This window comes from Electrophorus electricus, chromosome 12 (genome assembly GCF_013358815.1).
Source record: "Electrophorus electricus isolate fEleEle1 chromosome 12, fEleEle1.pri, whole genome shotgun sequence".
In the NCBI taxonomy this organism is placed as follows: domain Eukaryota; kingdom Metazoa; phylum Chordata; class Actinopteri; order Gymnotiformes; family Gymnotidae; genus Electrophorus; species Electrophorus electricus.
In genome coordinates, this window is record NC_049546.1 from 15,375,232 (window position 1) to 15,399,383 (window position 24,152).

At 39.8% G+C, this 24,152-nt stretch overlaps 1 protein-coding gene across 1 annotated transcript; it reads right to left on the reverse strand.

Moving 5' to 3' along the window:
- Positions 1-263: 263 nt before the first annotated feature.
- Positions 264-23,598, reverse strand: kctd8 (potassium channel tetramerization domain containing 8). The gene is made up of 2 exons (XM_027016452.2): positions 22,339-23,598; positions 264-2,464 (listed from the first exon to the last, which is right to left on the reverse strand). Exons 1-2 carry the CDS (start codon positions 23,153-23,155, stop codon positions 1,938-1,940), a joined length of 1,344 nt encoding a protein of 447 aa, XP_026872253.2. The 5' UTR covers positions 23,156-23,598; the 3' UTR covers positions 264-1,937.
- Between the last annotated feature and the right edge of the window lie 554 nt (positions 23,599-24,152).

Here is a 24,152-nt window from a genome sequence, read left to right on the forward strand (position 1 = left end):
AGTTAATCATAAATTATTTCTTAATGTCAATGTTATATGACATTTTTAAAATTACTTTTCCAGTGTGCCACGACAGGTCAGGTGTGATAAGTTTGAAAAAATATTAAAACATATTAGTATGTGTTGTTATAAATGCTTAGCACAGCTGGAAGACTGAGCTTCCTCAAATGTTTGTACAAAACAGCAGTGATTGATGCTTACTGCACTTTTAAGATGAAATCATACGCCAAGCAGACAAGTTTATTTCTTTTCATTTTCACACATCATGTTTTATTAAAGAACACTGAGGCAAATGAAAAGAGGTCAACTGATAAAACCAAAGCATCATTTGTCTTATTTCACATCGCACAACAATCTAACGCTAGCTTTTGTTGGAGAGTCACTGTAATACTGCAATTGTTACTACTGTATCACAGAGACAGCTCTGTCCTTGTGCTTCTAAAACCTGTGACCTGGAATAAGACAATTCAGTATCTCAATCCAGCTTTTACTGTAGGTTTTACTTTAAACATACTGACAAACCTTAGATGCTAAGCCATAGACAAAGGGCTCCAGCATCTATGAAAACTTACAAAGCCCTATATCTTAAAGGAATATTACAGCATTTTTCTTAAAACCATACTTTCTTCACATTTCACAATACTTAAATGATTTTGGTCAATTTGAAATATGTACTTCCAATTTAATTAAGATGCCATTATATAATTAAATAAAATATACTTCTCTAAAGGGAATATAACTGCACCCACTTTCAGGTTCCATATTGTCTTGTACAAGTGTATACATAAAAACAGTCCTGGATTATTGTGTGAATTACGTATCAGTATGTGAATTATGTATCAGTACTTCATTCAACTAAAAAATCAAATAAATAAATAAAAATAATTCTTAAATTTAAATTTTAAAACTACTATTCTGGCTGTAGCTAAATGCATAGCTTTTCAGGTTTGTTTACGCACAAGTTCAAGTGCTCCATTCTGTTCTTTTTCTAATATACCATTGCATTAATGGTATATTAGAAATAGTGATTTTCTTTGTCTCATTCTATGCTCTGTGGAACCTTATGAGGGTATATTTAAAACATTTTTTTTGAAGGATGCCTTTCAGAAAGGCTTTTAAAACACCAAGAAAAATATGCAAAAAGTCTTTTGAGAAAAATGCTGGAATGTACCTTTAAGTGAGTGTAATGAACTATACACAAAACATATACAAAGTTTGTATGCACAAGCAATCATTTACCAACTGAATCCACATAAATAATGAAACAGTCCTAGCTCTATGGGCTTAGCTGACTCTGGACAGTCTTTTTACGTATCAGCTAATAGTAAAATACACATCCGCTCATGGCATTGCAGCGGATATAAACTTTTAAACTTCTTTTAGGAGGTGGTGAGGAAATGTAATGAACCAATAAACTTTGTGCTTTTTTGATATATCTTGAACCTTAAAACATTAGATAGGAAGTGATATTAGATTTTGCCACTGCAGTGTTTAACGTGCACATTGTGCATTTGAGGCAAATAGAATTAACTTAAAAATTCCTTTATCCAGTGCTGGCTTCATGTTCAAAGTAAAAATACATGAATCAGTGTGAGGTATAAAATGTTTACATTTGCACAATGGGACCATACATGACTCAAACCCTGTACTGACACCATAACATTCCATATACAAGGCAACATAACAAGAGAATTCCAATTCAGTCTTCTTTTTGACTGTTTCACCAAGAATAGTCTCAACAGCTTGAAGTGAAAGGAGACCCCTAAATTTTGCACATTCATAGGTTAGTACTCTGCTAAGCAAGTTTGATTTGATCACCTCTTCATTCAGCACTAAAACAATAGTACAGTAGACAGCTATGGCTCAACTGTCATCTATGCATGTGAACATTTAGTGAAGAGAAATGCAGACAACAAAGATCTTGATTTAGTGATTCTTTAGAGCCCATATTTCTGAAGCAAATCTGACTGCCACTGCCGCTTCCGTTCTGGAAATGCCTGTGGAATCTTGATCTTGCGAAAATCCCGTATGCACTGCTTCATCTCCTCTTCAGCGCTGGGCCTCTCCAGAGTCTTCCTTCGTGTCAATCCACCCACACCCCCCTCCCTTGAACCCACTCCACTGGTCAGGGATTGGAAGAGCTCGCTGTTGCGCCTCTTATCTGGGAGCTCCATCCACTGCACTGAGGAGCCCTTCTTGGGTGGCCTGCCCAGGGTGAGGGTACTGGGGGGACGAGAGACGGAGTGCAGGCCTCCACATGGAGCCAGGGATCCGCCGACCACCTCTCCTCGTGGTGCCAGGATGGGGCCTCTGTCCTGTGGGGAGGTGGCTTCAGAGTGGGTCTCAGAGCTGGAGGTGGACAGCTCATTCAGGGAAGCACCACTTTCACTGCCCTTGTCTGCCAGCTTCTCAGACTTGGGTTCCTCACACTCTGCCCTGGGAGACACTGTTCTGCAAGTGGGCCCTGCCACAGAAAACAAGAATATCACCAAGAAGAGGTATGTTTATAAATGCTTAACACATGAAGGAGGAGGAGAGGTACAAAATTTTATTTGTATGTCCAATCACATAAAGTCAACTCTTGGTCCATAGTACTGTAATAATTAATATTTTCCCTCATACAATACATCAAATGGTTGGTTAGTTGTCATGTCCTTCATGAAATGTGTTGGTGCAGGGATACTGAGCTTTTCTGGCCTGTGGCACCCAAGGGGTTATTAATCCATGAACCTTAATAATGACTTCAAGCATAAAACACTGCTAAACATCCCCAGATTATCATTATCTCCAGAACCATATGCTGTCATCTACTAAATTGCCATCATGATCTGCTTTGACAAGTAAAAAGAGACATTAGTATTACAGGAAAAGATTTATAGGGCCATCAAGAGCAAAATCATTGTTATTATTCTCATTAACTTGAGAAAATGCATAGTTTCCAGACGTAGTCCACAGTGGGACCATGAAGCCCATCTGACTGTTCAAAAGAAAGAATCTTGTTCAGTGGTGTGACTTATGCAACTTGCTCCTAACCATAAACAGCAGGAATATTCTGTTAGGGGAAGAGATATGTTAAGTATGTCCAACAAAATATTTGAAAAAATGCATCATGAAGAAGCTTTGTTGCTCACTCACTTACTGAGCCACTGCACAAGTGCAAAGGATCTCAATACATTTGCACAGTAGGTGGCTATCTAGGTATCTAAGTTAGTGGTTGTTGTAACAAGTTAGAAATGAATACACCAAAAACTGTATTGGGCTAAATTCATTAAACATATGACCACATTTGGTGACTTGCTTGAGCAGGATCTCAAAATGCCATGAACTTTTCCCATAAGAACTGCAAATTTAAGTGTTACAGTGTTACAGAGGAAGAAACTATAACCAGATATAGACTGCAAAGAGATACAATTTTGGTGCTCTCCCATGATTTAGAAGAACTTCAGCTCATCAAACTTCAGCAACCATGCAGTTCCTGTTTTGGTGAAAGTTACAAATATCTTATATTTTTATGCAACTGGCAATTTTCAACGTACCACTGGTACCATGACTGAGGTTAATCATCTGTTGTTTTGCATGGGTCTTTAATGTATATTAAAGTGTGACTTTCAAAAATACCGTGTTGCACATTTTGCATGACAAGGGGCAGTTACTGTCAATTTGGCACCCACTGGTGCCAAATTATTCTCTCATTAATCATGTAATTAGGTAAGAAGATAATAGGGTAAATTACACAAAGAATGATTTTTTAATGTTAGCTAATGGCTTTCTTAGTGGTAGGTTAACCTTCTGTCTTGCTGTCCTGTACTGTGGGATATTCATGATGATGTGATGAGGATTATTAATCTAGGTATTATTAATTATTATTAATCTAGGTTACCTAACAATGTGTTTTATTTTGCCCAGTGTTAGAAAAAGTTATTTGCTATTTAGGACTTATAAATGTCAGCAATTATTAGCAAGCCAGCAGGCATATTTATTAGCTGTAACAGAAAAAAAAATTGGTCACATTTTAACAATGTCAAAAATTTATTGAGTCAGATTATTTATTTATTTATTTTTTCGGGGGGGGGGGGGGATATAGCTAAATAGCGAAATCATAGTATTCTCATAGTATTCATAGTATGTAATGGTGATTTTATGATTGACTACCTCTGACTGCTGAAATGCATATAAACAAGAGATCCTAGGCTCTTTAATTTGACTTTTAATTAGTAGTTGTGGCAATAGCTAACAGTTGCAAAGCACACAGTGGACTAATATTTTAGCACTCTATGCAGCAAATAAGATTGCAAGATTCCAAACTTCCTTTAGAGATTTCTTGTAGACATTTCCAAAAATCTGGTCATTTCATGAGACTAGTGGATTGCATCCTGATATGATTTTAACTATATGATATATATGATTTTAACAGCTCGACCCCCTATCACACTACACTACCCAGCAGACTGTTCATCACCCGGCCAAGGACTCAGCCAATCAAGGATGTTCAATCAGATCATCATCACCAGAATATTTAATTCATGCATCAATTTTGGTGCAAGAATGGCTAATAAGCATTTATATTTGACCAGGGACCAACTATGTGCATCCTCCATAATTAGCCTTCCCACGGTCATGGATCACAAGCATTGTGACTATACTGGACAGGGATTTGGTTGTTGAAGGTGGCTTGGACAGATGGATGTGTTTTCACTACCACAAGGCCTGGCTAAAATGTATCTAAGACCACTTTCTGAAGTAACCCATGTGCATGGGGTACATTTACACCTGTATTTTGATGTTGATGATCTCTAGCTGAACAAAATCCTGATACTCAAGATGCATGAAACAAACTAAAATGTACTGTTGACACTTGCATTTTGTCACACTTGTCAACAAGTAGGACATCTGAACTGATGTGCATGTGAATGATAGTCCAGAAAAACTAGACTTGCCTACTTTTTTTGTTCATACTAAAATGGAAAAACCTCTGAAAACTTCAGAAAAAATTCTGGACAGTCTCATCTTGGTTTAAGATGACTTGAGCTCCACATTAAAGGAAAACATCAACATCAAAGCTTACAAAGCATTCTGAGTAGATTAGAATGCAAAAACTATGCCCCAGGGAGGATGGGGTGGTGCAGTGAATGCAGATCCCAATACTGCTAAGACCCAATTTCCATATCACCAGACATTAAAATGTGGACTGCCCACATACTGACCATGCTAACTTAAAAGGAGCATATGCACACATTAACAGTTTCCTGGCGCATCTAATCCCCCAATCAATTTTAATAAACTCAGATGAAGTATAATGAATCTAGTTCTTCATGGAACTTTTACTGGTCTGGTTTTAGTGAGAAAAATGTGTTGTGAAAGACAAATAATCCTGGGAAGTGTAGCAAGGAACCAAAGGTGAAACAAACTCAGTGCCATGGCTCACTGACCACTGACCAACACTGCAGAACCTACATGAAAACCCTCACACTAGCATTTAGAGTTTTTCAGGCCAGATGATGCAAGAGCAAACAAATGTGTTAACAAATACAAACAGGTGTAACACAATCAACTTAGAATTTAAATACAGCACAAATGTTCATCACAGTACTCAGTTTCACTGAATATACTACTTAAGCCCATATGGGCTGCTGTTATAAATCAACGCATGTGGCCCTAAGAAAACAAAGTGTGTCAACATTCTATAAGTGCCAGAGCTGTGTGGCTGAAACATTTGTCCATGAGGTGAGGGCACAAGGTCAGTGATGCAGCACCCACAGATTTCAGTCCAACCAAACAGCTGTTCCACTCGCACTCCCTTGACATCCTAAAATAACCCAGGCACTTTAAAAGCAAGGACATAAAAGCCTGTCCTCTTTTTAGCCATTTGATCAGATGACGCTTAAGTGAGCATTTTCCCATTGGCCGCCATATGGTGAGTGACTCATTAGCAAACACAGGGTTACTTTGCACTTTAAACCCCAGAGGAATCATAATAGCTGATTTCTGTTTGCCGTACTGCCTCTCAAACAGCAGTGAGCATCAATGCTTCACGGGCTACTTAGCAACTCCATCACAGAAAGCAATTACGTATGTAGATCCACAGATTATCTTTCACTGCTGTGCAATATATGTTCATTTGCAGGCATGTTCATATACTGCCAGAGTAAACACAATGATAGAGATAGCCTGGCCTATGCAATTACATGCACACTTTCATTTATCCATACAAAGCACCCTCTGAACTTTCTGGAGACTTTAAATTTAGGATGGATTCACGAATCACTGCTTTCATTTCGGGGAAACCATAAAAATGGCTAATGATATATATATATATATATAAAACAAAAACAACCCATTAATGGGCAATATTAAACATTTATAAGAAAATTCTTGCCTGCCTACAAAACCCCTGACAATGAACAATAACGTTTATCGTAATGCCAACACCAAAGAGTCAGGTTTTCGAGACACAGAGACAAAGACAGAGGAGGCGTGCACAGCGTGTGAGCCATATGAGGACCTCCAAATTATGTTGACTCCTGTGTGAGGGACCCCAGAGATGGGTGAAGCACTAGCGGGTGGGGCACCCTAGGACGAGAGAAGTACGACTGGGGGATGTGCAAGCGACTCCTATGTGCATAAAACACATACGTGCACGCTTCCTGTAGGACAGCAATTGTCACTAAGGCTGAGTATGAGCTCTGACTGCAATACCAATGAGCCTAATTGTAACCCTGCCACAAAAGGCACTATAGCATCTATCTTAAGAGTGGAGAACCTAGCATGCTGATAGCTGCATGTTGTCAAGGAAACATAATGTAGTGTATTTTTCATTACTAAATGTTATCTCGACCAGCCAATACCGTCCACCAAAGTCAAGAGAACTCATTTAAGCCGATGTGTCACTTCACCGTCTAGCCTTTTATTGTGTATGACTAGTGCTAAAGATGATTTATGGTCCAATAATAAAAGAGGTTTTTATTTGAACTCTGTGTGCTGCAAAAATTTACTTTGTGCTACTGGCCTCTTCAGTTTCCTTATTCATGTTTAAATAAAGTGACGTCCACAAAGTTACTCTAAATTTCTCTTAGACAGCAGCTTCAAAACAAATTGCGGAAAACTTGCGTCACCTGACCCGAATACTATGCACTGATTGGCTGAACTGATTTATCGCGCTATGATCAAGAACAGTACTGGCATTTGACGTTTTCTGCTGTAAAATGTGAACTTGCAATGTCTTGACAATGGACAATAACGGCTATTGTGAAAAAAACATATTTAGGTGTAGAATGTGCTGCGTGTTAAAAATAAGTCAGAACAGTCAGGTCATTTTTTTAAAAAGAAGTATGGTGTTTATTGGTTTTTGCAAATAAACTCTTCACTTCTTATTTTGAACTGCATTTTAAAGCATAGGCCACAGGTCTTTCTGTAGCATTCCCAGGCTATCCAGGTAAGGTAATCCTTCCAGCAAGTCCTGGACGCTCAGGCTTTTTTCCAGTTGGCCATGCAAGGGGGAGATAGTGGCATCCATAGGGGCATCCATATCAGATATCATGTTGTCCATATGAGCAGCAGTTGTACTCTGAGCTCCTACTGGATATCTGAGCTTCTTATTCTATCATGGACAGAAAGCTTTGCTACCTGGCAAAGCTCATTTTGGCCGCTTGTATGTGTGATCTCGTTCTTTCAGCCATTATCCAGAACATAAATTGAAAGGATTTCAATTTCCCTGGTGTTATGTGCTGTGTTCATTTGATGCATGTGTTCCAGGTCCACTGACAGGATCTCCACCAGAGAGAGAGACAGAGAGAGAGAGAGAGAGCGAGAGAGAATGAACGAATGAATGAGCGAACAAACTGCTTGTTAGTTTGGAGTTCGTTTGGCTGTGATTGAAAATTTGTAAGACGTTTTGTGTATGACCTTGTTTTTCCCCATTTTTGGACTTCGTCTTTGGCTTTGTCCCTCCTGCTTTGGTAGCTGTACATATATACAAATATATATAATATATATTGTGTAAAGAGTGGAATTGCTTACCTTGTGCCCATCTCCCCAACTCCCTTGCATTGCAAGCCCTTCTGCAAAAGTTGTCTGGCCTTCCCCTTGCACCTCAGGCTGATTTAATAGCTCTTCTAGATAAATTCCCCTCTTTGTTTTCTGATGTCCCCACTCGTTCTTCCCTGCTACAACATAATATAGAGGTAGGATCCCATCCACCCATCAGACAACACCCATACCACCTAAACCTCCATAAATCCTTTATAAAGCAGAAAGAAACAGAATATCTATTAGAACATAGTTTTGCTGTCCCTAGTTGTAGTCCTTGGGTGTTCTCCATGTATGCTGGTGCCAAAACCTGATGGTACTTTTCGTCTCTGTACAGATTATTATAAAGTTAATGCTGTTACCATCCTGGACTCATTTCCAATGCCTAGAATGGAAGATAGCCTTGGTTGTATTGGGTTGGTTGTTTTTGTTAGTAAACTTGACCTATTGAAAGGTTATTGGCAGGCGCCACTCACCCCTCGTGCATCAGAAATATCTGCTTTTGCCACACCTGATTCATTTCTTCAATATACTGTCATACCTTTTGGTCTCCGAAATGCTCTGTCCACCTTTCAGAGGCTAATGACTTTGGTACTGGGCGATGTGCCTAACTGTGAAGCTTACTTGGATGATGTGGTAGTTTATACTCACACCTGGGATGCAGATACTAGAGTACATTTTTACTTTTTCCTAGAGTTTTTAGGAAACTGCAAGAAGCTTCTCTTGTTCTAAATTTGGAAAAATGTGAGTTTATGTGCTGTGTTCCAGGTCCACTGCCAGGATTTCCACCCTGTTTGAGACCCAACCTCATTTCTCAAAGGGTTTTCAACAAACTGCTTGTTAGTTTGGAGTTTGTTTGGCTGTGATTGAAAATTTGTATGACTTTTGTGTATGACCTTGTTTTTCCCCATTTTTGGACTTCGTCTTTGGCTTTGCCCCTCCTGCTTCGGTAGCTGTGTATATATTCATATATGTAGATTGTGTAAATATTGTTTGTTTGGTACTTTGGTGTTGAACATTGGTGGTAGGGAGTGACTGCCATTTTTGTTGGGTGTGGGTTTGCATCAGGGAGTTAGGAAAGTCTGTTGTTTGTTTCTTGTGTTGTTAGGATTAGTTAGTGTGTAGTTTTATTTCATTAGTGTGGGTTTTGGTTATTATTTTGGCCTGGGTCACTCCTGAAGAAATGGCACCATTAAGATTATTTGTAAATGATAACCTCTGTACAATACACTGAAAAAACCTTCCACTTGTGATTCAGTGTATTTTGTTGACCTCGCAGCTTAGACGGCCTAGACTTTATATCTCAGCTCAACATCCTCTTTATCACTATAGTCCTACAGCCAAAATACCCAGCCTATGGTCAAGCTCATGATCCACCTTCACTCATGAACAAGACACTGAAATACTTAAATACCTCCACTTGGGGGAGGTTCTTGCCTTTTGGGGAGGTATATCCTCAAATTTGGAAGTGCTGATCTCCACAGCGACCACATCGCACTCAACTGCAAAGAGTGATGCACACTGAAGTCCTCCACACAAGGAAGCCAGAAGAAAAACATTGCCCCAAATAGCAGCAGTGCATTCTGCTAGTACCCCTACCTGAAGCCCTTGGCTGTGCTTTGCAAGCCAATGCGTGAACATCACAAATAGCAGAAAAGACAAGTTGGACCCTTGGAGGAGTTAAAGCCTGAGTTAATGCCAAGGATGGAAATACAACTCTTACTCTGAGAGCACAAGGATCAAATTAACAGCCTTGACACCCCATTATCCCAGAGCACCTCCCACTCATCCACCCCTTGTGCCTTGCCACTGAGCAGCTTTCCAACTACCTCCGTGTCTTCAGCCAGGGAAATGGAATCTGACCCTTCAGTAGCTTCTGGTTCTACCTTCTTTATAGGAAGGATGTTTCTAAGGTTAAAGACTTCCTCAACATGTTCTTCCCAAGACTCAACAGTATTTTAAGTCAAGTTGAGAGCTTCAACACCCTTCCTGAGCACCACTTGGATAATGTCCTTCCTTTCCCTTCTGAGATGTCAAAGTATTTCCCAGAACCTCTTTGAGGCTGCCTAAAAGTAATTTTCCATGACCTCTCAAATCTCTTCCCACCTACAACCTCAATTTTGCTTCTGCAAATGCCAAAGTTGCAACATTTTTTGCCAATATATTTCAGCTGAATCAGGAATTCCCTGAGTCAGCCAGGCCAAAAAAAAATTCTTTTTCTGCTTGGGAGTGGCTTTCGTCACTGGTGTCCACCACTGGATTTTTGGAGATGGAGCTCTTGAACAAACTCAATTCAGACTTCATGTCCCCCACCTCCTTCAGAACACATAGTAAGCTCTCTTAGTAGTGGGAATATAAATGTTTCCAGACAGAGTCCTCTGCCCAGTTTTTTCAGGCAGACCCTCATGACAGGTTTGGACCTAACAGGTCTGTCTGCATTTTCCCTGCCATCTGATACAACAACATCAGCTGCATCAGCTGATAGCTTTTTACCCAAAAGTCTAAAATATACGGTCTCAGGTCAGATGACGGACCACAATGACAATCACTGCCCTTCGGCCCAAGGTGTTCTGGTACCAAGTACACTTATGATCAACCTTGAATTGAAACAAAGTGTTCATTATAGATAAACCACAGCTAGCACAGACGTTCAGTGACTGTTCTAGTTCAGATTGGGTGAGCCATTCCTCCCAAACACTCCTCTATAGGTTTCCCAGTTGTTTCCCACATGAGTGTTGAAGTCCCCCAGCAAAAGAATGGAGTCAATGCTTGGAACCCTCTCCAGAATTCCATTCACCTTCTCCAAGAAGCCTAAATACTCTGCACAGTTGTTGAATATGCATATGTAACACACAGTCAGTTTTTCTTTCTGCAACAAAAAGTTGCATTAAGGACAAGAAAGTCTCTTGTCTACTGAGATAAACTCCAATTGTGCAATCACCGGCAAGGGACTTATGAGTATCCCCACACCTGACTGGCACTTCACACTGTGGCTTACTTCTGAGTAGAAGGGAGAGCACCTGACATTGAGGAGTTTGGTTCCAGAGCCCACACTGTATGTAAAGGAGAGCCAAATTATATCAAGCTCTTATCACCCAAACTTATTCTCCAACTCCAGCTCCTTTCCCTCTAGTGAGGTTATGTTGCACCTACCAAGAGCTAGTTTCTGCTGCCCAGGTCCATAACACCAAGGGCTCCTCCATCCATGCCTTTTGCCAATAAGCAAAGGACCACACCCTTACTCTGAAGGGTTCTGGGTGGTGGGCCCTCATGGTACTAGAAAATCTTTTGCTAGGAATGAGTATTCTATTGCTATTTTCTGCTAATGCTCCTGGTAGAGTAGGTTGAGCAAGGCACTATTAACACCAAGGTCATGGGTTCAATTCTCAGAGAGCAAACATGCTGTCATACTGATAAATCTGTAAGTTGCTCTAGATAAGAGTGACTGCCAGATGCTGTAAATCTAAAATTTACTATTGCTTTACACCTAGTGTTATATGCTATTGAATTTCCAGATTTCTACTGCAAAATATTTTACCATGTTTTAGGATGCTTAATAAGTATTTTGTGAATGCACCCTTTTAGTACTTGTTACAGATGAATTTATCTTTTGGATTTGTAAATAAAAATACTGGAGATTATATATGTTTACATGTTTGCAAATCCTCTTTTGGATTAAAAGTCCTTAAAAACCCATATCAGGCAACCTAAGGCCTATGTCTGTTTGCCTGCTTTATACAAGAAGACAGGTTTTTGTTAAAATCAAATAAACAACATAAAAAAAAACAAATTCATTAGCAGACTGATAATGACTAATGAAAATGGTAATTATCGGCACAGCTGTCAGAAGCATGTTGGCAGAAGAGCACAGAATTAGCACCCATCTTGTCTGTGTGAGAAGTCCAATTAGCCCAACAGAGACGTGCAGAGGTTAGAGATGCTGTTAGCACACTTTGTGAAAAGGAAAAAAAAATATCACAGAAATAAAAACTGCTGGCTTTCTCCTTGCTATGCTCAGGCCAGATTATCTAAGGACAAGCCACAGAGCCTTTGTTTATACTTTGGGACAATTCAATCATATAAATAGGGAAAAGTAAAATTGTCAAGGAAAATCTGTGAAACTAGTCAAATGCATTTTTCAGATTTTGTGAGACATGAAGTTGATTACTAAAAATATATTGTGATATGTGTCATGTCAGTGATGGCCCAAAAGCTTTTGTGGCAGGCATGTTACACTGCTTAGCATTTCCCTCCACCGCTAGCTGGCAACAAATAAATGCCTCTTGACCTTTGCTAGAGGAGCATGGATTACTGAGGAAAGCTGGTTGAATGTGATGGCAATCTATAATTGAAATGCACGGAGCATTCCTGAAGAAGTCTTGCAGTAAAAAAACAAAAAAACAAAACAGGATTGAAAAGAAGGAGGGAAAGCAAACAATTTGATAGGCATTTTCAATATAGTTGTAATCCCACTGGGTGAAACATGTTTCAGATGTGTAAAAGGCAGCTGTGACTCCAAGAACACAGACCTAAAAACACCTACTGGTAACTTTAATGAAATTACCAACAGATTCCAAAAGGAGTGATACACAAAAATGTGAATCTATGACTGTGCTAAATTACATTTGATGATATATGAGGGGATTTTAAGAGTTTAACTAGAGTAAAAGGAATACATTTAGGTCCAAAATGTGAAAGATGTATGAGAGCTTGACTATTGAAGTAAGAACAGTTCTGAATTCATGCACTGACACATTAGTTTGTTCTGAGTTGAATATGGAAATGTTTGTACTGAAGTTTCCACAGATGTATGCAAGTAATTAATGAAAGCTTCAATTATAGTGGTTCCAATAATCACCCCCATAAACAAGCTGCAGGCTAATAAGCACGCACACACACACACACACAGGCACACCACACACACACACACACACACACACACACACACACACACACACACACACACACACACACACACACACACACACACACACACACATATTTTCCATTAACCTGTGTATTAAATGTTTTGGTATGTTTTATTTTTCATTTAAGATCAAAAATCATTGTGAGGAGCAGCAAAATGTCTTCACCGTATCAAATTTGATGTTTCCGTCTCATCCTGGGGACGTTCCGTCCTCACAAATAGGTAAAAACATGCTCCCACCGCCAACAGTAATTGTGTTAATTTATTATTTTTTACTTCTAAAATAGCTTTACTTCTTAACAGCTCTCATTTTCACTTCTGAACCACTGGTCAGAGTATCGTTTGGGAGTACTGATTTATTTATATGGAGTCTAGCGCAACCTACTATGGATGAGTCAATTATGCATACCTTTTCTGTTTGACCATAAATAGGGCACAGAGCTTATCACATGCATACAAGGTGGAAAGAAAATGGCCACACACTCCACAGGAAGTTTCCTTGAAGCTTTCAGTGAAGGTTTAAGAGGCTCCTCAGCTTTGGTTAGAGACCTTTTTCAGGTTGTTAAGAATACTAACCAGTTTTCACACAGATGTGATAATGATGTAAAATATCTCAGTCCTCCAACAAACATTTTTGTATCAGTGAGAATCAATTCAACAGTGAAAAGATCTTTAGAAACAGCAACATGGCTTCTCTCTTAATTATGTGACTTCTGGCTCCAACTCTTGATCTGCAGCTCTCTTTAGCTAAGAGTAAGTCTTTCTATCTCTTCAGAGAAAAGTACTTCATAACTGCATTTAACTGAAAACTTAATTTAATCTCACCTACTATAATTAAATGTGTAACATACTCTTTCTATATTAACAAGCACTGTAGCGAGTAAAAATGGATCAAGTGGATTGTAGTACAATGCAGGTAGACTGATCTATCTTCTAAATTCTACCACTTAATTTAATTAAGAATATACTGCAATTAGCTTTGACAAAAATATCCTTGTTATTATTCTTGTCCAGAGTTAGCAGATGAGGAGTATTCATCTTACCAAAGGTTTTGCTTTAGCGTTGAGACCAAGCTTGATTACCATAAGGCACACCTCCAATATAGTTATTATTACAATGATAAAAGTGGCAAAACTGGGAAGACAATGCTAATTCATCATATGTCTTTAATGAGTCAGTAACTGCAAACAGGATAGGTCAGTATATAATAAATATTTATTCCCTATTTCCTTTTTTCTCCCTAATTTAAATGATCTCCGACAAAGTTACCCTTGTTAAATTTCCTTATTATGATAAGGTATATAATGTCATGATTTCAGTAAACTTGTGGTTGCATTTTACAAGTAAAGATAACAAAGTACAATTTTATTAGTGATATAAATTATGAAGGGTTTATTTATTTCTGATACCCCCCCCACACACACACACCGGATTCTTACTAACAATGGTAAAATGGGTCAATAGTTCCCTTAGTAAGGTCACACAGAAACTTACAGAACACCATGATTTGTCTGAAAGAATGAAGAGACTGGGAACTTATTTGCCTGAGACTTAGTTTTGTATCAGCACATTACTTCTTGATTTATGCAACACTATTGCAAATATAATCTTACTCATTAAAATTACATAATTACAAGTAAAATACTACACATTTGATATTTTGATGGTGAAGTACTCTCAGCAGAGAAATAATGCAACAAATTTAAAATATCCAGCAACCATGACAAACCTGTAGCAGCTCAAAACCGACAACAATGCTTCTTCCATTTTAATGCTGTTAGTGCTAATACTGTTTTAGTTATCCTTTGTTGAGTAATCCAAAAAATATTGACCAGTGATGTATGGGTTTGAAGGTGTCTAAAACATTGTGCATGTCAATAGTTGGTCTACTGTACATAAAAAAAACAACCACACTTTTTTGGAGTCATGCATATAGATACAGTACTGTAATATTTTCTCTGTAAATTTAATATATATAATACTTGCAGTCCAGGAGAACCAATGAACCAATTTAAATCAAAACTTTATATATCTTTATATGTCTTTAATATCATATTTCTTTGATTTGCATGTAAAAAAAAGAAAGATGTAAAAGATATAACTTCATTCAGAAGAATGGCTGTTGTATGAGAAAGAAATCATGATTTTTTTAGATGTAGCTGACTGATTATAGAATTTGGACTGACCATGGAATATGTTTGTTTTTTATTCATGATATTTGTTTACTTAAAATTTCACGTCAGTCACTATTAACATGTCACCTTGGGATTTGTAAATGGTTCGCAGATTGTTCCAAGGTAAAATAGTTTAATGCTCTTTGCTCCCAGGCTATAATGTTATTTTTCCAATTTATTATTATTTATTATTATTTAGTAGGTCCTAGAAGTAGAGGTTGCTGCATTAAGACATCAAAAAAGGATAACTATTAGTTGGATAAAAAAGATTGAAGAAAGCCATCATGATTGTTGAAAACTTGAAAAAATGTAAGTAATAACATTTTCTTTCTTTGTAGTACACTTTCTGCTTTCCATGAGCTATTATCAGTTGTAAAGGCAACTAATAATACCTAAAAATATCTCTTTTTATTCATTTTCAGTATCATCACAATACAGGGTAAAAGGATTTGTGTTGATTATAATGCACCATGGCTGTGGCCTGTAACAAAATCTATTCATGATAAAATATATGAAAATTTGATGTTGACATGAACAATATGCACCTTAAAGAAACTTGATGACAACTGGTTGTGGTCCTAAAACTGTATCTTTACCATCAGTGACTGTAATCTAGTATTGTGTCTGTGTTTGCCTTCATTATTTTGCTTTATCTATATTTATTTTCCACACATAAAGTTTTTTTGCTCACTCTGTAAACAATTTACATTTACATGTTGCAGACACTCTTATCCAGAGTAACTTACAAATATTAATGTCCGCATTAACTACACAGTTCACTTCATGCACAGTAATTTCCAAAAAGTCTTGCAGTAATTGTGTATTTTTGGCCTAGGGAAATGACACCGTTGATATGAGCGGTGCTTTGTTTTGCTTTACACTACAGAAGTTATGTGGCCTGATGCATTCCAGAGCACCTCCAAAAGTGGTTTGACTAATCGGATTACAATGCATCTCCAAGATGCACTGTATCCTATTCACGCCTGTACTTAATGCTAACCTAAGGTGACCTATAATCCGATCACCCAATCCGATCACAGCCGGGTGTGAACAGGGCCTAAGTCTTCTATTATTGACAGTGTAGAACTACATACAAAAACTGGGGATTACACCGAAGAAGGATGTCAGACTGATCTTCAAGTTAGCTAAAATGACCGCTTGTTAGTGGGTCACTGAGCAAGAATAATCTTTTCTTCTCCAGAGATGCAGTACTGTGACTGATTTATAGTGTCTTGCTGTAAAAAGATGTGTCCGTGGTCGGCCAGAGGAGGATGGGCCCCCTTTTGAGTGTTGGTTCCTCTCAAGGCTTCTTCCTCGGTCACTGTCAATGGCACCCTTGGCTTGCTCACTGGGGGCTTGGACTTGTACATGTGTAAAGCTGCTTTGTGACAACAACTGTTGTAAAAAGTGATATATAAATAAATTTGGCTTGACTTTTATTAGAAGCTGAGATAAGTGTAAATAATTAAAGGTATTTTACAAATTAAGCCATCATATTTTTATATTATAGGCAAAATGCTAAAAAAAAAAAACCTTACACATCCTTTTGTATCTATGACAAATCAATACGTGTTGGCATTACTTGTTGTCTTATTTGAGCTTATTCAGTTGCGTGGCAGTCATTTTTAAAGGAAAATGAAAGGTAGACAAATAATCTAGGAATATTTTTTTGCATGGCCAATTCAGTAAGAGCCCCTGTGTCTAACTAAGTGGTGCTTTTCTAAATTAATGAAAGCACTGCAAATGTTATTTAACTGACAAACCTCACGGCTCACAGTCACAGGATGAAGCCTTCAGGCAGGTTATCTGCATGATGGCAAAATAGCATCTCATTCTGCGGTTGGGAAAACACATCAGTCACCGTTTGAATGTTGATGAGTGACATGGTGGGGTTTAAATTTAAGAAAGAACTCGGGGAAGTAAATTCTTCAGACGAGCGATCAAGTGTCAGATGGTGACAACTCCTAGAGTACCGAATGGACAAATCTTTTTAGGGTCAAGCTGATTAAATATCTCAGCTTACAAAGACGATAAGTCATTGGACAAATACAGCCTGCTGTCATCCATGTTGAAGCATCCATGTGATGACTGCTACAGAGAACACTGACTATTGTTTTTATGACATGAAAGGATGAAGTTGATGTCTTTACTATGCATTACATGCTTATCGCTTCACCTTTTCATTTTCTTATGCCATAAGGGCAATTTATTTTTGAGCTGTTTAATATTTTCTAGCTCTAGACGATGTTGAACAACTTGTAATCATGACAAATGATAAAAGGTTGTTTTTGTAAGAACTGCATTACAGAGTAACTTTCTTGTTTTTTCTTCAAATGCCCTTTTCCACAATAATAATTAGCAAGCATTGTTCAAGTATCACAGACAGGATCATTTGTCATTCTCACAGTCTATTAATGCAGAGCGCTGATTACTACCTCCTATTGGCCTTTTGGCTTCTGATTTTCACAGAATTTCCAGGAGATATTTATAATCAGTCAGGTGTTGAAAGCCGATACATAAAAATGCACTGGCAGGTGTCATAGGGAACTTGCACAGAGCTACTGGCGTTAAGGAGTTCAGGAAAGTGAAGGATTCTTGGAAGATCTGAAAGTGGATGTGTACACAACAATTTTCTTTGAAATGTCTTAGGCTGCAAGTGTTGTATGCACTGAAAGCATAATGGTGATGTCAAAATTATACAAGAACAGCTACATAATTTGCCTACTGCCTACTCCAATATTATTTAGAGTACTCCAACATTGTATTACTTCTGTGTTTTTTAAATTGTGGATGCTAATTTTTAATAATCATGAGATTTTTAAACAGAACTACAGAAAATAGCTTGGTGTTATATGAAGCCAGTGATTATATACACAATCCCAACTTTTAGCCACAGGACAAAACATTTATTAATTCCTTCTTTACCACAGTGCAGCAGTTTAGGTCAGACATATCTCCTCAAACTTATTCTGTCCTTGTCAAAAGATACTGTACTTATAAAGACCCTGTGAAACAGATCATTTGATTGATACACCAGTGACAAAGTCCCATATGTTATTTTGTAAGATTTTTAGCTGTAGTTATATTATTCCCATATAGATTTTTACTATCTCTCACTGAGATTTGATGTTCTTTTTTCCTGGATAATAAAGTGGACATGATACCTTTAATTATTGTGTTGGGACAAAGCAATCAAATTTAAACAGTGGGTGAGAGGCATGCATAGCAGACAGATTTACTGAGGCTTTGGGTCCTTTGTCCTCTCAAACTTTGCAAATTTAATACTGTCCAGTAACATTTCGGCATCAAGCCACTGGCTGGATGCTGTAGGAGCTCTGAAGACTGCTTCCCTATAAGACTCTTTTCTGTGTTCAACATGACAGGAGGAGAGAAGACATTCTGCATTTCTTGCTTTATAGGGGCTGCATTTTACCCTCTTTGGGCTCTAAAAATACAACGAATTATTTATTTCCAACAGTAAAATAGAAACACAGAATATTTAGTTTCTATTTGACCATAAAGTTTGGTTTACATACTACTATTACTATTGCTCATGTGAATAGATGCTGAAACTGAACAACCAGTAAATACATGTTCATGTAATATGTACCATTTCAGTATCATGCAGTGCCTCCCCACAACACCCACATAAACACCTTTACCTCCTCTCTACTGCACAGAAAAGAACTCATGCACTCCTCAGTGACACGCGTTGGATAGTACCTGCCATATGCTAATGTAGATAAGGCTATAAGGCTACTCATACATATCAATATAATACAATATCAATTGGCAGGCCTACCCAATGAATAATTCAATATGCAATAGGAGGGCACAGAGCAGCAATCTTAACTCTTCTGTTGCACTGTTTACATGTTTGCTTTATTTTCAGAGACAATACCCTGCTCCATGGTGTCTATTCCTCCATAGGAGGGCATTCCTTTTTATCTGCACCTAGGTCACATGGGGAACATTTTACAAGATGAATATTTATAGGTTAATGTCAAGGCTCTACTGCAAATGTACCAGATAATGAACTTGGGCTACTAGTTCTTTTGAAAGCATCAGCATTAGTTGGTCAGTACTACAGGTTAGGGAAAAGAAGTTATTATTTTGTTATAATACTAATATTGTAAAGAAAGGAAAATATAGTATGCTCTTAAAACCTGAGATGAGACCCTTTGTTTCTGAGAAGCTATATTGTCCTAAAACATTTCACACAAGGACCATTCACTCACATTGTTCTGGCAACATCAGTACTTTGCACGGCAAGGAATCGATATGCAGTAGTGAGGTTGATGGACAGACTACATATAATAGATAAATCAATATTGTGCTACATTAATGATGTCTACGTACCACTTTGGCCACTGTAAAACTGTTCACAAATTCCATTAATATCCTTTAGAAAGGTGACTCGATGGATAGGTGAAAAGGTGGATTGATTCTTATGAATATTCATTGTACTTGGATCCATAGACTTGACCCACCCTGTTGTCTGTTCAGTGCTCAGTAACAAAGACATTTATTGATCTTTTTTAAATGTTTCTGTGTATGGTCTGTTAAGTTGTTTTGGAGCAGTGTGTAAAAAATTCTACTTATTCTCAGACCTTGCCAACAAATGGGAAAGGCTACTCTTGAAGCTGTCAAAATTGCCAATTTCTCACAAAGTCCTTTGGGTGCTGACAAACTGAAATTGTCAACAATCATAACAAATTCTACATTTCAATTTGCTTTGTCACACGGACGATGTTGGCATCAGCAGCCCACTAATGGGGCAGGGAGTGAAATCAGACCAGGTTGTTTTTGCGCCTAGTGACCATCACCTGGGTCGAAATTGGTCAAACCACCGCAGTCTTATCCATAAGGGAATGTGAAGAGACTTGGACAATGAACACGCCTGACAGATGACAGGGATTTATTTGTCAGTCTCCTCTGCATGTGTCTGGGCCATCTCCTCTCTGACAGAGACGTAATCAGAGTTTAGATTCACCCTGAGAGATAGAGTGCTCACCCAAGCAAACCAGTCAGTCACCCAGCAGGAATAATAATGAGAGATGTCGATATGCCCGTGTAGTGGGGACAGGCCCACACACCCATCCTGAATATCTTTGACCCAAGCTACACTTGCCTCTGAGATCAGCACTACTCTACATTCAAAACTGCATAGAGGACCTCTGGAATGTGTGAGGTATATTACAATATGAAGTCACAGGATGAAAGTATTGCTGATTCACAATTTCACAACAGTCAAGACCTAAATGTCCATGTGTATTTTTACAGCTTATGTCAATGGTTCATAACAGAATACCTGAATGCTAAATATTCAGTGCACTAATCTAGAAAATATTCAGAAAGAGTGACAAATGGAGAAATTGTAATCTTAAAATGTAACTTGTTAGTACAAGTTTTATTTCAGTAACCAATCAGGAGTTTCATTCACATAAAGCTGTAAGGGTGAGACAAAGTGAAGAATGACTGGTTACTCAGACTGATCGATTACCCAGACTTAGACCCTGTCCGTCACTGTTCCTGTGGCTATGGCTAGGGGACAAGGTTCTTGTTGTTTACTCGTGATCCTGTGTCGTAAATACCTCTGACATGCCAAAACAAGTCACTGCCCTTCACCGAGCCCCCTAACAAGCCACCATTATGCAGATGAAGTGAGGATGAGAAAGAGGAGGGAGTGAAGGAGCAGGGTCGGTTTCCCATGAGGTAGCCGCACATCACGTGAAGCTCGGACACCAAGCCTGTCAACCTCCCTACACTCATGGTGCCCCCAGTGGCTGCTCTCTCTCTCTTGACTCTTATCTCTCTTTCCCTTTCTCCGTCTCCCTCCCTTTCTCTGTAACTTGCTCTTTTTTCCTCTCCCTCTCCCTCTTTCTCTCTCTTTCTCTCTCCCTGGCTCAGCTGCTGCAAGTCTCTGCCCCAGTGCCTCCTGGTGCCTGTCTGGCGTCTCACTCTCCTCTTTATCCATTTCTTCTCTGCTCCGTCAAGCTTTCTCTTCAATCTACCTTTCTCCGTTTATGGTAGTGCTCATACCTTGCCTTTTCAGCCCACTTTCCCTTAGAGATATGCTCCCCACCTTCATACTTCTGCTCTCTGTTCCCCCGGCCCCCCTTCTCCCTCTTTCTCCAGCTTTCTTTTTTTTTCCTTTTTATTGCTTCCTGTCTCTCACTGTAACTGCCCTTCGTTGCTCTTTCTATATGCACCTTTCTGTCTCTCTTTTGTCCCTGGCAATGCAGCTATATTAAGCGGATTGAACCTTCACAATACAGATTGATGGAGTAGGGATGTAGGCAATGAGTGAAAGGTAGCAATACGGGAATGTCCATGGTAAAGCCAGTAAAGACAGGTGGAGTTTGGAGAGAGAGTGAAAGGACTGTTAGTGGTTTCCATAAGGGGGGCATTTTGTCCACTTTAGGTATAGTCTATAAGATGTAACCACCCCACTCCAGCTGACACAAACACACAGCATCATTATCTGCACTGTGCAGTGGTGAGATTAGCTCTGAAGTTTTATGAACTAGCTTTATACCACTCCCTCCAGTCATTTGCACCTTTTTATCTCAGTGTTTCCTTCATGCTGTCTGTCAGCACACAGTGCTTTAGTTCTCCATACATTCTTACAGCATCACAACCCCTTGCACACAATCACTCACACAGCCTGACATTACAGATTGACAGTACAATTATAAGTACAGAAATGAAAACACATGGGCCACAAGTCTACCTCAGACATCAGATTAACCTGAATTTCAGTCTTGAGTCTGCCATAACTGCCCCTCATATCAAAGTTACTGGTAACAGGGTACTAAAGGATACTTAACTTTCATAATAAGTAGCATAACTGCAGTAGCCCAAACAATCTTAATTATAGTAAATTATGACTTGAGTAATATCTGTAATTCACCGCTTAAAGCAGAGGCATGAGTACTAGTGTAGAGTGCCACTGTTAGGGATATTGGGAAATTTTTGGCTTGTTTTCATATTCTTTAATTCAAGTCTGTGTGACCAAATGCATCAACTGTCACACATGTATATCCTCCAAAGAGCAACACCAACTCTCAGGGATCCTAAGCAAACGCAAAGATGAAAGAGGCAAGTGATACAGACAGGGAGGGAAGAGAGAAATAAGATGAGTAAGCTGGAGAGAGTTCAACCAGGCGTGAGCAGGAGTAAATTAAGAAAGAAGGATTCTCTCTTACTTACTGAAGAAGATGTACTCTGTGTAGCTGCTCCAGATCTTATCGTCTCTGTATTGGTTAATGAATGCAGCCGTTCCTGTGGAGTTGCAAGCCACCATTTGGAAACCGGCTTCATTCAGCCTGTCGAAGGCCTGCTCCAGGTAGGTGAATTTTAAATAGAAGCGCGACGTGTACTTCTCTGGAGGCCTGTCTGGGTCACGGCTCTCATTCAGCGTCTCGCCGAACACCTCCTTGGCCAGGGCAATGCGGCCACACACCATGATCCGGGCCACGCGCCGGAACTTGGCGTCTGCCTGGTTGTCCCGAACCATTGTGTAGGAGCCCCGGTAGCCGATAGTGATGAACCCTGACCGCTTGTCGGTGGAAGTGGTGACAGCCCCCCCTGCACGCCACACCAACTCGCTGCCCTGCGAGCTCTCCTCAATGTCGCTCTGGCAGCCCTCGTCGTTGAGCGAACCCTGCTTGGAGACTCGTGGGCCCAGCAGCCGTAACAGCTCGGCCAGCTGGAAGTGCTCGGCCTCGCGCTGTAGCCGCTCACGCTCAGGGAAGTGCTCGGGCAGCACCAGCTGCCGGTCACGCAGGAAGTCCAGCACGTAGCGGAAGAGGAAGCCATCGCGGTCGATGAAGAAGCGTCCGCGGCTGTCACGGGGCAGCTCGCGTGGCGCCCTCCGCGTGAACATGGAGTGTAGCGTGGTGTCGGGCACGCTGAGCAGGGTGGTGCGCTTGGTCACGTATACCTGCCCGCCGACGTTCAGCTCGATCACCTCTGGGAAGGGGCTGGACACCTCGCTGATGGGCAGCACCGTCTCCTTCATGGCCATGGTCCGGGCTGACGGTCCCAGCACGGGAGGGGTTTGAAGAAGCGAGGGACGGAAGACTGCAGCGGAAAGCCCCGGCGGGAAAGAGCTCAGGAGGTCAGAGAGGAGGAGCGAGGCGATCCATGGAGCGAGAGGGGGAGAAACGGGGCAGAAAGGTTACACGGGGCTTCGGCGCTTCATAGGCACAGAGGTGTGGAAGTTTGAGAAAGAGGGCTACATCTCTGCGAGAGAGAGCGTGCAAGAAAGAGAGAGTGCAGGAGAGAGTGAGAGAGAGAGATGGGAGAGAGAGGGCACTATCAAGTTCTTTCAGCAGCAACACCTCTGTGAAGGGAGAGCGCAGAGGAGTGGAAACTGAGAAAGAAAGAGACAGAGAGATAGAGGGAGAGAGAGATTAAAGCCTCACTGAGAAACCTCACATTATTTGTGCAGGGTCTGGGGGAAGCCACAATGACATCACCCACAGAGTGAGGGGGGGGTGGCAGCCTGAAGGCCCTGCCTTTTAAAGGGCCAGTAGTACACTAAAAATACTATGAACTAACATTACCATAAAGTCTGACACTAATAGAGAGACACAGATATGCAGACAATTGTTCATTAGTATAATGCAGATCCTAATCAGCTCATATGTACATTAAGCTCTGTGTGTGGGAATGATTTTAAATAATTGTCTGTGTGAATCATACAGTTGGTGTTTTATTAGGTTGCACTTCTGTTCATGTTTTGGCAGAGGAGGGGATGAAAACAAGCACACAATGTGATGTTCTCTGGAGAATAAAAACAGATTAACTGTGTTTCTCATATTATCACTGCCAAACAATTATAACACACACACACACACGCGCTCACGCACACACACACACACACACACACACACACACACACACACACACACACACACACACACACGATTTAAAATACACAAACTTGTACACACACAATTTTCACATTCAGTATACCACAGCTCCATCTAATGGACACTCACAGTGGGTGAATGACACTG

Excerpts from the sequence above, each read along its gene's own strand:
- kctd8 (XM_027016452.2), bottom strand. The coding sequence starts at position 23,155 with ATGGCCATGAAGGAGACGGTGCTGCCCATCAGCGAGGTGTCCAGCCCC. Across the intron at positions 2,465-22,338 it reads CACAGAGTACATCTTCTTCA|GGCCCACTTGCAGAACAGTG; the intron begins GTAAGTAAGAGA and ends TTTCTGTGGCAG.